Source organism: Pteropus vampyrus, unplaced genomic scaffold (genome assembly GCF_000151845.1).
Source record: "Pteropus vampyrus isolate Shadow unplaced genomic scaffold, Pvam_2.0 Scaffold8, whole genome shotgun sequence".
Lineage (NCBI taxonomy): Eukaryota > Metazoa > Chordata > Mammalia > Chiroptera > Pteropodidae > Pteropus > Pteropus vampyrus.
In genome coordinates, this window is record NW_011888789.1 from 11,731,902 (window position 1) to 11,746,642 (window position 14,741).

At 41.7% G+C, this 14,741-nt stretch overlaps 1 protein-coding gene across 2 annotated transcripts in view; it reads right to left on the reverse strand.

Annotated features, from left to right (window-relative positions):
• Positions 1-14,186, reverse strand: part of RAB11FIP1 (RAB11 family interacting protein 1) — a 28,533-nt gene extending 14,347 nt beyond the window's left edge. For both annotated transcript variants that reach the window (XM_011372244.2, XM_011372236.2), the window contains exon 1: positions 13,741-14,186. In XM_011372244.2, coding sequence (XP_011370546.1) covers positions 13,741-14,117 — 377 coding nt within the window. In that variant the 5' untranslated portion in view covers positions 14,118-14,186. The remainder of the gene's footprint in view (positions 1-13,740) is intronic.
• Positions 14,187-14,741: the final 555 nt, after the last annotated feature.

Below are 14,741 nucleotides of genomic sequence, written 5' to 3' on the forward strand. Positions count from 1 at the left end.
AAAGAGAGGATCTGATCAGTACCTAGTGTATCATCAGCTAAACTCTTGATTCAATAAGGAGCTATTTCTAAAAATAAATAAAATAAACATTCCACCAAATCATTTCCTATGACTGGTATTTTCCTTCAATAAGGTAAAAATGCAAAGATCATACATACACAAATAGTTAAGAAGGTAGAATGCAAATTTACAAGTAAACCTCAAAGAAAAGCAAGAGTTTGTAGAACAGTCCCTGCCAGGGAGTAATGGAAAATATAAGATGGTAAAAAAATACATATGTACACATATTTTTTTTAAAGAGTGATATAAGTCACAAGGTGACAACTGTTATGATTCTACTCATATGAGGTACTTACAGTAGTCAAATTCATAGAGATAGAAAGGAGAGAAAGGTGGTTGCCAAGAGTTGGGGGAAGAAATGAATGGAGAGTTAGTGTTTAATGGGTACAGTTTCAGTTAGGGAAAATAAAAGAGTTTTGGAAATGGATGGCGGTGATGGCTGCACAACAATATGAATGTACTTAATGCCACAGAACTGTATACTTGGTTAAAGTGGTACATTGGTTATGTACCACGATTGTTTACCACAATTTAAAAAGAGAGAAATCGAAAGCAGGCATTCTTCCCTAGCTTAATAATCAGAAAGAGGAATATTTCAAACATTATTCAAGTATTTCACTTGGTCCTTTGTAAATTACTTCAAGATACGGCAAATGATATCATACAGTCCAACTGCACTGAAAGACAAACTTCAGAAAAAGGAAATCTCCTCCCAGCATTCTCCAGCTGGTGAGCTGCAAGAATGTGAGCCCGCCTAGTGGTAGCACGACCACTGCAGAACAAACAGCTCCTAACAGCCAGCCCCAGTCACCCTCACAAACTCACAGCCCACATTCTGACATTCTTTTTCATGACCTATTTAAGAGCTGAGGGCCATGGGCTTTAAGGAAATGATCGGTTTGCCCAAATAAGCACAATTTCCTCTTTCGCCTTCAGCCTGTCTTGCTCATAGGGCAGATCACTACCCCCACTATGTCAGCTCATTCTACGCTTCGCGGAAAAGAGTGGAGGGAAGTAGAAACCTGACGCTTAAGTAACACCTACAGCACAGCTGGCACTATACACACTTAGAAACACCCTCACTAATCTCACAAGAATATTTCTTTATCTCTAAAATGAGATATTACACCCATTTTAGAGATAAAGAAATTGAGTCTCACAAGAGAGGTCAATGGTACAAGGTCTTACAACTATTAAGGGACATAGCTGGATTTTGAATCAGCTCTGCATTTTTCCAGAGCTCGCTCACACTATGTCTCATAGACCAAGATTTCTGCTTCGCACCCTTCTCCTAACTTATCTTTGATGGGCCACCTTTTTCGACAACAGTGAGGAAAGCTTGAATTTAAATTCTTTTTGAGAAAAGTTTAAGCTTTTAATTTAAATGTCTGAAGATAAAAAATAGAAGAAGAAGAAGAAGGGGAAAACCCACCGTAGCTGGCCATCAGTCATAAATCATAAGATTTCATAAAGTCCAGTGTACGAAGTCATCAGGAAAAACTGAAACTGCATTATCAAAATAGATCTGAGAAAATGATGTGAGCTATAATTTTAGACCTTGAGGAGAAATCTTTTATGGTTTTTAAAACCACAATTCACAGCAGGAGAGGGAGGGTGGATGCAAGGTCCTTAGAGACAGCCTCCCTACTGCCAGCCTAGTGTCTTTCCAATACATTTTCTAAGACCTGGCCTGGCATAGTTTGCATATTTGTCACTTAGATGTTGAGAGGATTATTTGTATTTTTCTCTTCTGACAGTCATGTGCTAAATGGTAGCCTTGGTGATGAAGGGTGGTTAGCTTTTGTAAATACCAATTGTAGGCCCCTGAAAAGGGGAAGTTGCTAAAAGCTGAATGTGGAGGCTCAGATGACCACACCAGCCACAAACAGAGAGCTTCACCTCTCCATGTCCAGGGGAGGAGAGTCAGAGTTGGTCAGGACTCTCTCCCAGCCCTTCCACACAGCCTTCTTCTGTTAGCCCGCCCAGGGGATTCGAAGACAGTACAGACCCTCAAAGAATGCCACTTGACAGTTCCTGGGACCATGCCCACCTTTGCAAAAACATCAGTGCCAAAGTCTGTTTATTTTGAATGAAGCTACAACCACTATAGAATCCTCCCTGAGGACCTATTACTCCCTGATGCACAGGTTCAATCCCCAGGTGCTAAAGTGGGATTTGTTTTGGAAACTGCCAACACCACTAGGAGGTGTGAAGAGAAACTTTGCCAACTGGTCATGTCTCCTATTTTCACAAGCAAACCTAAAACCAAACACCAGGTAGGCAAGAGCCGTCACAGGGCAGACAGAATCACAGGCAAGAAAGCACGCAAATTCCATGCAAATGATCAGAATTTTTAAAAATCTGTGCTGGGTTTATTAAAGCTAGAAAGGCAAACAGGAATTGTTTCTTCCACTATCAATATTATCCTTACCATTAAATTCAAAAAGTTTAAGCAAGGGATATTTGACACAGCATAATTTGATAACGAGAGTAAGAGCCACAATCCATAAACGTCTCACCCTAAGAAATCCCAAACCAGAACACGTTTGTGGGTTTTGACATTTAAGCATCAATTCAATATTTAAGTGTTTCTGTCCATTTGCTTTTTAGTTCACTTAATTCGAGCACCTCAGAGAAGTAGCTCATAAATAATAAAGCCCCAGCATACGATATCAGTTTAGGTGTGTTCTAGCATTACCTTTCACATAAGCCCAGAAAGCTTGCATTACCTCAGAAATCAAGGCTGGGTTATTTTCCTAGTCCAAAGGGCAGCGAACAGAGAGAAAGCCATAATCCCAATGTCGTAGGTTTATTTTTAAGCCCATTCTGGAAAAACCCTGTAACCTATCAAAAAAATCAAATGATCCCTCCTATAAGGAAATAATGATTTTTACTTAGAATTAAAACTCAGTTCCTCAAAAATGAAAAGAATCTTTGAATACATAGAAGTGACAGAAAACTTACATAAACTATGTTTTTAAGTAATAACAAACATAGGGTAAAAATTCAAATCATACAAAATGGTATAGAATGAAAAGTTCAGTCTTCCTACCCCTGCGTGCCCCTCAGTCAAGTGATGGTCTTGGGCATAAACAAGCAAAAATGCATAGCGTCCAAACAAGCTGCCCTCCTGTTTGCAGGGGGTTTGGGTTTTGGTGTGTTTCTTGTTTTGTTTTGGAGCGGTTTTTTGTTTGTTTGTTTGTTTGTTTGGGGGGTCTGGGGGGGTCAAACATAAGAAAGGCAACAGGTAAAAACAGAAAAATTCATTTAAGTCCTCTACACTTTAAAAAAAGATGTCTTATTAAGAGCAGTAGGGAATATAAAAAAGAATGAACTAGGTACAGGAAGGAAAAGCAGCAGGATATAGGACACAGGGTCTACCCGACACCCGCTTCGTGTGGCCGTGTGGCCGGGTTGGGGAGCTGCTGCCTGGATCTGCATTGTAAAATCTCCTGGGCTTTGAAACAGTCCTTTCGAGAACAGCTTGAACCATCCAACCATGCCCAATTCCCAGGGCTGATTTGCCTCAGAATGTACAGTTTCTCAAACACAGGTACAGCTGATCCCAGGGGGCCTTCCATCAGAATGTGGTAGGGTGAGGGCAGTGTGGCTCCAGCTCGTGGGAAATGAGAAGTGCAGGCATTTGGGATTACACTTGTAAAGGACTGACTGGTATGTCTCAAAAATAATCTTTCTGCAGATGATGCAAACATGTTTTCCCTTTAAAACATTCCTGAGGGCAGATACATACAAAGAAATGATGGCTTCAAGGATTCGGTTCAAATATCTTTACGTGCCAGGCACTGGGAATACAAAATGAAGAGGCCAGATCTGCCCTAAAAAGCTTACCCTCTAATGGGATAGAGAGTGGGCTTACAAACACCATTGCAAAGTGTTTGCGACACTGGGACAACTGCTGCCTTTTCTTTTTAACTTTGAAGCATGAGAAAATAATTAGACATGAAAAGAAACTCCTGCTAAAATTACAGTTTCATTGCAAATGAGGACTCTCACAAATACTGTTCTCAGCTAATTTAGACCCCAAGGGGCTATAAGAACCTTACTTAGGGACCCAACAAAATGAATTAATATTGTATCCTTGCATTGAACACAGAAAGACCACAGCTGTTTGAATTACTTCAACATTTTAATGTATCAATTACATTAAATTAATTTCAAGGGAGCCTTGTCTATGGGTCCAGTTTGGACCTGAGGGTCAGTGTTGGACTGCCTGTTTCCCTTTCCCTCCAAAATCTCAACCATGACTTGCAGCCTGAGTCATCTCACCATACCAAGCATCATGACACAGGGTATTATGGCCCCAGGTGAGGAAAGAAGCAGGAAGAATAGAACAGCACCTGATGTGGTGTTTGAGACAGAAAATACACTTGATCTTTCTTAGATGAAGAAATTTTAAAAAGCGGTTCATTAACTGTCTTCTCCCAGGGAATAAAAATAAGGCTGAAAAATCCTGTGAGGTTAGCAGTTGAGAACATCTAAGAGAGTTCTGAAAAGAAGTGATTGCATATGGGTAAAATGTTTAGATTCTTCTCTTAGTAGCCAAGAAGCACAGCAAACAGGGACAGAAATGTTTATGACCTATAAAACATTTACGGTATGTATCCTGCAGAAGCTATGTAGTTTAACCAGTTTTGTTATTGACCAAGGTGGCTGGTCAACATGACCTAACTCTGAAAAGAGAATTACCAGTCAGTCAACCTCCCTAGGTTGACCTTCTCCTCTGCCCACTGGTCAACTGCTTAGAAGAACTTGTAGTAAATCATGAGAGTGACAAATGGATCATTTTTGATCCAAATTCCTAAAACAGCCATTCTAGTGGCACCAAAAGGCTATCTGTAGCCACCAAACTCAATCCTAAAAGCTGGTAAATGACATGGTAAAGGAGAGATAATAGAAAAAAAGGGGGGGTTTAAAATGTTTTTGGTCCTGTCTATATTATTTGCTCTATAGAAATCCTCTTAGAAAATAATCATTACAGGATATAGAAAAAATTTTTTAAAATACTTTAAAAAAATTGACTCACTCTCATGCTAATCCGACCATTACCTTTTCACGTATTTTCTTAAAGTCTTTTTCCTGTACGTTTTAACAATGACTTGCTGAGAGACTTTAGGTAAGTTACATAATCTCTGTGGCTCAGGCTGCTGCTCTGAAACAGAGTTAAAAGTACCTACCTCATACGGATGTTATGAAGATTAAATGGCTTAATATATGTAAAGTTCTTAGAACAGTGCCTGGTATTAATAAGCATTCAATAAGTGTTAGCTATAATTATTACTTAGTTGTAACCAGAGTACACATGCAATTTTATTCATAGCATGTTATATATACATCAATGCCTTACAGCCTCCAAACTCATAATTTCTAATGACTGTATGATAGTCTATGTAAAGTACATATGTATCAAAGTTTACCCTTTCAGATAGTTCTCAAAAGGGAATTTAAGATATCAATCATTCTGACTGACTGTATTCCTAAGTATCCAAACTTACCCATCAAATACAAATAATGATTTACATTTGAAGGGAATCGGAAAAGACACAATGACAAAATTAGTTTGTATTACATACGCATTTTCCAAAATTAAAAAGTATATAAAAATGTTTTAAACATCATGATCAGTATATATTTTCTGTAACTTATTGAGAGATTTAATAATCCTCAGATAGAACTCTTCAGGGTTTCTACATAGGTAGGAAAGACAAAAAACAGAGTGCTTCCAAACTATTTCAGAGATATGCCAAAATGGCATAATTGACTGACGTATAAGGATCAAGACATATTTTCTAAGTCGAAAGCAGTACTAAACTCCTTGTGGGTAAAGACTAAAGGAAATAGTAAAACTGGGGGTCCTTATGACTTTGATGAAATTTAGTTTTAAATCCTAGCTCTAGAAATCATTCTCATTCTCTCTCTCTCTCCCCACCACCTCTCTCTACTTCTCTGCTCAGAGACCTAGCCTTCTCCCTGCCCCGCACCAATACTCAGCAACCCCAGAGGCAGCAAAAGACAGTAACCTCTGGGAGGCTGAAGATGACATCTTGACCTAAGTTATGTTTCAGTTCCCCCCAGCCCTAAGGTAGAACGACTCTCTGGCTACTTTCCCATGAGACCTGACAGGGGGACACTGGAACGGACCTCAGAACTGTCTTCAAGACCTGAAGAAACGATTCATTACCCTTACCTCACCTCCGACCAGTCAACTCCCAGTACAACCCCAAAACCCCAATCCACAACGTCTTGTGATTTTGCCTTACACGATCTATAACCTACAAGCCATTGAGTTCAGACTTCTGAGCATTAGCTTCCTATTCTCCTGGGTGGCACCATTCATCAATAATGGTAATATCGCTCCATTGCAATTTTCTGTGTTTAGTGTTTGGCTCTGCTAGCACCAGATGGATGAACTTTTTCTGTTCTATAACAATAGCAAGTATCAGTATTAAGATTCTTTAAGAATTAGAAAAATTAACACATTTTTTTAACCATGTAAGTCCATACCTGCGATCATTTATTGGCCAATTGTTTTTACTTGATTATATCTCAAAAAGTCACAAATGCTTAATATTCTACCATCAGATCAAGTATCTCACTTCCTGTCCACATGTAAATGCCACTGATGTATTTTATTTGGTCTGACAAAGGATAGTCTCACGGGGTCCTTAATCACTCATGCAAAAAGACTTTAAGGATGTAAAAAGAAAATGCAATGGTTTGGTTCACCATCTCTTTTTTTCTTTTCAACTACAGTTGACATTCAATATTATTTTATATTAGTTTCAAGTGAACAGCATAGTGGTTACACATTTATATAATTTACAAAGTGATCCCCCCGATTAGTCTAGTACTCAACTGGCACTATACAAAGTTATTACAATATTATTGACTGTATTCTCTATGCTGTACTTTACATCTCTGTGACTATTTTGTAATTACCAATTTGTACTTCTTAATGACTTCACCATTTGGTTCATTATCTCTTGACCAGGACAAAATAAAACGAACAAACTTCAGCATGACAGACATCAAAGAACATTCACCTTATTCTATACCCCACAAACAGACTCACACACTCCTCTCTATGAGAGTTCTTGGCAAGGAAGCAGAGTATCTATGGTTTATCTTTAAATCAAGGTTAAGTCCCAAAAAGAAGGGGGAAAAAAAAACTCACACCAAGAACATTTTAAAATCCTGTTTTAACAACAAATGATTTATAAACCTGAAAAGTTCCATTGGTGTAAAATGAAAACCCTGCAGGACTGGTACTGTAGGAGGCAACACCCTTGAAGAAATATCCCAGGACCCAGCCTGCCACTGGTGCCCTGCACACAGGCCACCCATTCTTTATGATCACAAGAGTCCTTTTCAGACTAGGCTTTCTGGAAGCTTTAATTGTTCTACCTAGGTTAGCCTTTTTAATAAAAGAGTACTTATTTAAAAAGTGAAGTATGCAGCAGCCACACCTCTAGAAACATTTTTCTGGGATTTCTTATAAATGCCTTCCCTCTATTCCATTCAAAGCCCAGCATTCAGGAGAAGACACTTAATTACCACTGCCTTTTCTCTCTCCACAGGCACATTCCTAAATGTGTCCCTCGGGACACCCCGGAGACTAAAGCCCAGTGATTTTTCTCTAACAGATAGATTATCTACAGACTTCTCCCTGTAGGAAAGGAATTTCTTGTCTCATTAGCAACCAAAAATGGCTCTTTTGCCAAAGGCATCATTAGCCACCAAGCTGCAGAAGGCAACCTGCCTCTTCAATGTTCATGGACAAACGAGCCGTACCCAAAACTGAGACAGAGAAAAAGCAGAGCTTTGACCTCATACTTCAGACACCGCTAGTCTCTAATCCACTGGGCTAAATGTAAGATTAAACAGTTCCCTACAACCACATAGGCAAAGGTCTACCTGCCCCGTGCCTAAGGGACTATAAGCACTCACTCACAGGGACACTTTATAAGTCTTGAGCTCGGTCACACAGCAACAACAAGACCAAAGTGATCCCTGGGCCAGGAAGAAGGCAAAAGTCAGGCTTGGTCTCCTCCTGAGGCAGCTGGGGCATGAGATTTGACTCAGGACACCTTAAGGTAGGAGTACAACCCACTTGCCAAGTTTTTTCCAAGACAAACAGTCTTGGCAGCAGACCAATTTTCTTCAGAGGCTAATACAAGGATCTGACAGTTGATTTTGTTGGAATTCAAAGGCCTGCGAAGTATAGAAATCCACACCAGACCAAAAGGCCACCCAGGGAATTGCTCTGAGGTAAAGATAAGGCCTAAAATGACCTCCTATCATTCTCTGCATTTGGGTTAGGGCTTCCTAATCCTTCTGGAACTAAACCAGAGCTAGTGTCTGTCCAAAAGTATAGGGTGAAAAGCAGTTTTCTAGAATGTAGTATTTTAATGGATATCTAAGATTATTGTTAAAGGGGAGGCAGAGTGATGTCAGCAAATATAAGTTGGAGTTGATGGCATTTTAATTAGCACAGGTATTGCTTTTAATGTAATTATAACATTTTTTAGTTAATCACTATAATTAAAATGACATATCAGATACTATTTATAAAAACCTGCCACTGATGGTAGTTATGGAAATACAATAGAAATCTCTATAACCAAAAGGAAGTTTAAGCAAAAGGAAAAAGGCTCTTGTACATTTACCTTCTTTAATGTGAAAAGCATTTAAATGGCTGAGTTACTTGCTTCCAGAGTTTTATTTTTCATTTATGGGTTTATTTTTCCTAATGTTGTAAATTATTTTTCCTTTTCTTAGTCCTATATTCCTTGAAGCAGTGAGTTCATCAGCTGTTTTGGAGCACACCAGTAAGAGTACACTAGCTACGCTATTACAAAACAAAGACCTAGCCTGTTTTAAAACTGTAAATACTTGAAGACACACATATACACACCCTAGTTTTAATGGTGTTTTCTACTAATTCACTCCAACAGCAGATTCAACGCATAGGTGTCACTGCCCAAAACTGCCTTTGTAATGGTGACCTCACCCTAGTATCACAGTGACTGTTGGGGAAAGAAAGCAGCCACCACTTCCTGGTTCATTTTCAACAGCAAGCTCTCCTTATTTTATTTGTTCATCCTTATCACTTCCTCTCACTCATCCCCACCCACATCCAATCCATCATAGGCCAATTGAGCCTCCAAAATATTTCTGACATCCACCTACCTCTGTCCATCTCCATGGCTATCACCCTAGTCCAAGCCCACCATTGGTCATCTAGACTACTGCAACGAACTCCCATTTTACCTGTCTGATTCCAGACTAGGCCTGCTTCAAATTCATTCTCCGTCCAATAGCTACAGTGATTTTTGACAAAGTGGATCACAGCACCCCTCTGCTCTTAATAATTCAGTGGCTTCCTACTGCTCTTAAATAAAGACCTGCCCTCCTCTTCAGCCTCAATCTACACAATCTCTCCAGCTTCCCAAGTGTTCCTGCCACTAGGCCTTTGCACAGGTGCTCCCTCTCCATCTAGCCCCCTTCCTTTACTTTTCACTAGAAAAATTCCTCTTTATTCTTCAGGTTTCTGCCTCAGAAAGGCTATCTGCAATCTTATTTTTAAAAGCATGTCCTTCCTGCACTTTTCTCTTATGATACCTTGTTCTCTTCCTCCACAGTACTTATCATCGTACATGATTATTTATCTATGTGTTCATCTGTTTAATGTCTATCTTCCCCCGCCCACCACAAGGCTCTGAGCTTCCAGAAAGCAGGGAGTTCATTGTGTCTGTTTTGGTCACCATTGTTTATACTGTATACCAGTAGCTGGCACACAGTAGGTATTAAAAAAATATTTATGAAAAGTATGAACTTTAAAGAAAAAAAGCAGTTAGAACTTTCCTCATGTTAACTGAATATCTTACAAATGAAATCATAATCAAATAACAGCATGAAAAACACAAGGAAACATCTTTCACAAGACTGAAACAGTGACTTTGAGTATCTTCCTTCTTTTTAGTCACTTCATTCCATAGCCATAAGCAGGTTAGGGTTTATCCCCGAGCAGACAAAGAACTGTTCTAGGTACTGAGCTATCTGTTACCTACATTGGAGTGGGAGGGGACTGTAACCAGGTCAAAAGTGGGAGGGTTTCCAGTAAGGCCCAATGTTATCTTAAAGGGGAATCCCAAGACAAAAAAAAAAAAAAACCATATGATTTCACTCATATGTAGAATGTAAAAAAATGAAAACGAAACAAATGATGACAAAAAAAAAAAAAAAAAAAAAAAAAAACTTAAGCAGTACCAACATTGCTCAAATTTTCCAGTCTGTTACTAAAAACCTAAAGATATAATTACAAACATTGACAACCGTTTATAATTTGTGAATTATATATCTCTACGGTCATCTCTAAGGCATTTCCCTGTATCCATCTCTCCCAGAAAAACAACTCTCTAGCCCTTACTGCTTTTTAATAATTCAAATTTCCTTTGGCAACTTATGACAGCATCTTATTACTCCTTCAGTTCCTCAAAATAGCTAACCTTTATTAATATCCGAATCCTTTCATATACAACCAAATTCCCTCTTAAATGTTAAAGAGATATAAGAAAATGACTTTCCATCACTCACACTGTCTTTATATCTGGAAGACTATTACAGTATTAAGTTTCGTGAAACTTAATTACACAACAGCCTTCCAGTTACCAGCCTGAATGAATATTTATTTTAATCTCTCTCCGAAAGATAATTTCCCCAAATTTTGATGCTCTTAGTATCCTATAAGGATTTTTTTTAAAAAATCAATCTAGGATCCCAAACTACATGAGACTAGAGAGCTGAGCAGAGAATCCTACATGTTAGTCACCTGATTCTGCCTCTCAGATTCATGTCTGTTTTATGACCATGAGACTTAACTGATTCCCATTTAGCCAAGGCCAAACTGGAACCCCACGTCTTTAACAAACAAGAACAAATGCCAAAACCAATTCATTTCTATTTCTTAACTAAAGGGGCTATGTACTCTTCCCTATTAAATATAGGCTTTCCACATAAGCTAATATATCCTATCTATATGTCAGCCTCTGTCTGGTGTTTTAAAGATATTTGTCTTCACATTAAATTTCAAGATCGCAAAATCTGAGTCCTTATAAAAACCATATTCTCTTGATTCCAAATACATGATAGATGGGGGCTTATCAAGAGAACAAATGGAAATATTAGCACAGTTAGCTCTTAATGCTTTGAGTTTCAGCTTCTGGATCCATGACAAAAGTTATACTCTGCAGAAACAATCTTCTTTGCTATATGAACATGCACACACACACAAACCTATACACCAAAATTTGAGCTCTTGTTTTTTTCTGGTTTTTAATGTGTAAGGTGGAGTCAAACCATTAATAACTAGTTCAAATGACTTTCCTAGCCCAACCAGTTTCTTTCTGTTAAACTTCCATCTCTCTGTGTATATCTCATTCTCCAAATCTCGGCCATCCTGAGCGCCCAAGTGATATACCCAGGCATCAGTTTAACTAGGTTCCCCCCCAGAACCTTGGAAAGTCCCAGGAAGTGATAGACAGAAACCTTGCAGTTTCACCTACTGCTAGAGGTGCAAAGAAGGCTTCCTTTGCAATTATTAAAAACCCATCAACTAAGCACCATTTTCCTATAAGCTGATACTGTGACTAAGTGGTAATCAGCTCACATAATAGAGATAGAAATAACAATCTAAGTTTAGGATTACATTGGAGAGGGTGAGAAAATGAAGATGCAGAGACTAAATCCTTCCTGAAACAGGGAGCCTCAGGAGGTTTTCATTCCTCACAAAGCAGTAACAGCACTTTTTGAATCTATACACGGGCCCCATTAATCCAAGAACCCAGAAACATCTTACAAACATCAATTAAGTTAGGCAACAAGCTCCATTTATAACAGGGAAACTCGAGTGTTGAGAGACCGAGCAGCCTGAAGCCCAACAATGACTCAGGACAAAAGTGGGCACCAGATCCAGGAACCTAGAGTCCCCATCTCTGGCAGGAAGATGTGATCTCTATTTCAAGGGAATAAAATGTTCCTATAAGAAATAGATGGCAGAGACGAATGATAATATCCACGGATCTTAGGTTGGGACCAGACAAAGGACTGCTAACTGCACCGAGCTGAAGCTGGAAAGGAAGCCAATCCAAGGCCTCAAATGGCATTTAATCAAATGGAAAATTAGCATTGCTTCAGCCCCTCCTTAGCAAAGCCACTGCTCACCTTATGGCTTGTAAGCTGATGCCATGAAGCTATCCCATCCATCCTTACCTCAAGTCTATCTATTTTTATCTGACTCGAGTTCAGAAATGCCTATTTACCTTTGGCCAGATAAGCGAATCAGGTATTACATTTACAAGCATCTATGCTGAAATTAGACCCACCCTACAGAAAAGGGAGTCTGGTAACTTCAAATCCTCTGGTTTTTCTTGTCTCCTTCACAAGGGAAAGCTAAAATACTGCTTATATCTAAAATACACAATGCGAATCAGTGTGCTTCATAAACTGTAGGGGCTAGGTGGTACCATGACTGGCTTGCATATTTAAGGTCCAGCAAAGCAACCAATTAAGGTAAGTGAGGCTAGCTTAAGGTAAGTGAGGCTAGTATATTAGATGAGCATAATCAAATGTTCCATAAGCAAACGGTCCATTCCAAACACCTGTGAAAAAGAACAAATAATTTGGCAAGACCTTGGAGTAAACTGGGTTTTGCCCAGCTTTCCCTGCAGGAGTGAGATACTTTAATACAGAACTCTTGACAGCGAGCTACAGGTGAGCAACCATCCCTCTCCGCCGCTGCCCCCCCCCACCCCACCCCGCAAGTAGGACCAGAGAGAACCTGACAAACTCCAAAGAAAAACAATGCCTATCTCCCAGTTCAGCTTGGCCAAGGGCAGCCCCTGGCTCTGTCATCACTGAGAAATCCTAATTTTGGGCCCAGGGCAAACAGGGTTAATATTTTTCAGTCTGAAAGTTAAGACCACGCTGTTCTAGCATTTTGGGGGAGGGAGTAGGGGCAAATTCCCTTCACCAGCCCTTTAGGCTAGGGGTATAGGTGAGAGATAGCCATCACCCGGCAACCTGTATTCCTCGGCCCCCACCTCCACCCACCCTGCACTGTGATGCTCCTGCTCCGTCGCTGGTCAGCCTCTAGGACCAGGGAGTGCCAGTGGGTTTCACTCCTCCAGTTAATCCTCTCTGCCGCCCTGGCCCAGTCATTCTCATCTCAGTGCTCGGTCCAGTGAAATACCGAGGAGGCTTTCCACATAAGCTAATGAGTATATCGAGTATACACACTAGCTACACTAATGGCAGGAATTCTCAGCCCACATTAATTTCTATTCATCAAAAATTCATAAAGCGCTTACTAAGTTCCAGGCGCCGAGTGACGTCCTGCAGATGCAAAAACGCCCCAGGTACCCTCCCTGTTTTCAGAGCCCACATATTGTGAGAGCTGGGGCGGGACAGCGAAAGTCGTTAAAGCTAGGTGAGAATACTACTACTGGTCCAGGGGATTCCTTTTGAAAGTCATCTCTCCGTACTTCCTCTAGGGTCACACCAGCGCCCTGACTGCCACGCTCACTCTAAAAGGATCTCAGCGCCCAGGCCACCCTGCACTTCCCGCGTCTCTGCTCCTTGTCCTCTCCCCCGTCCCGCACTCACTGAGTCTTCCTGCGGCCCTGGTCCCGATGCAGCTCCCGCAGGTCCACCTCGGCGCGGCCCAGAAATTTGTCGAGGCCGAGCAGCGCCCGGTGCAGCACGGTGAGCTGCAGGGTGGCGGCGGCCGCGGGCGCGGCCCCAGCGGACAGTAGTGGCGGCAGCTCGAAGGTGGCCTCCTCCCGCCACACGGGCGCGCCCAGGCTGCGCTCCGACACCGAGGTGGCATACTTCTCCTTGCCCACCTGGATCACGGCATACGCGTCGCTCGTGCCCCCAGGGCCCTTAGCACGGAGGCCCCGCGCCTGCAGCACCGTCACCTGCACGTGTGTTGGAGACCACACGGCCCCCGGACCCCGGCCCGCCGAGGCCGCCAGGGACATGGTGACCGCACAGTAGTCCGCTGAACACCGAGAAGCTTGCCGCAACCCGCGGCCTCTACGGCCCGCCCCGCCGCCCTGGCCACTTTAAGGCTTCCGGCCACGCCCCCGCCAGGGCCCGCCTCTCCGGACACAGCCCCGCCCCTCCCGCGCCGCCGTCCCTACCTGCGCGGCCCCGCCTCCTCTGCGCAGGGCTTGCAGGGCGCCAGGGCGCCGCGACAGCGCTGGCACGGTGAGGGCAGGGGCGGGGCTTGAAGAATTCTGGTCTGAGAGGTGGTAGGTGAGGGGTGAGATCCTCAACTGCCACAGGTCGCACCGCCCTACTGGAACTGGCCGAAGCAGTGCCTTGAGAGTCACACCTCATTTCCAAATCTGGCATCGCGCACTGGCATGTGTGTGACTTTGCACGTGTTACTTAATATCTTGTGGTCTCAGTTTCTACAGCTGTAAAATAGAATTGTATCTTGGCACGCGGTTCTCAATAAACGGTAGCTGTGAGGGGATAATGAACATGATCCTAAATTCCCCGCTCTTTCTACTTTGACATAGGGGTGATTACTCTGGAGGCAGATGAGTTCTGGGATGGTGCCAAGTGAGTGGAGAAGGAGGATCATTTGACGGCCTGAA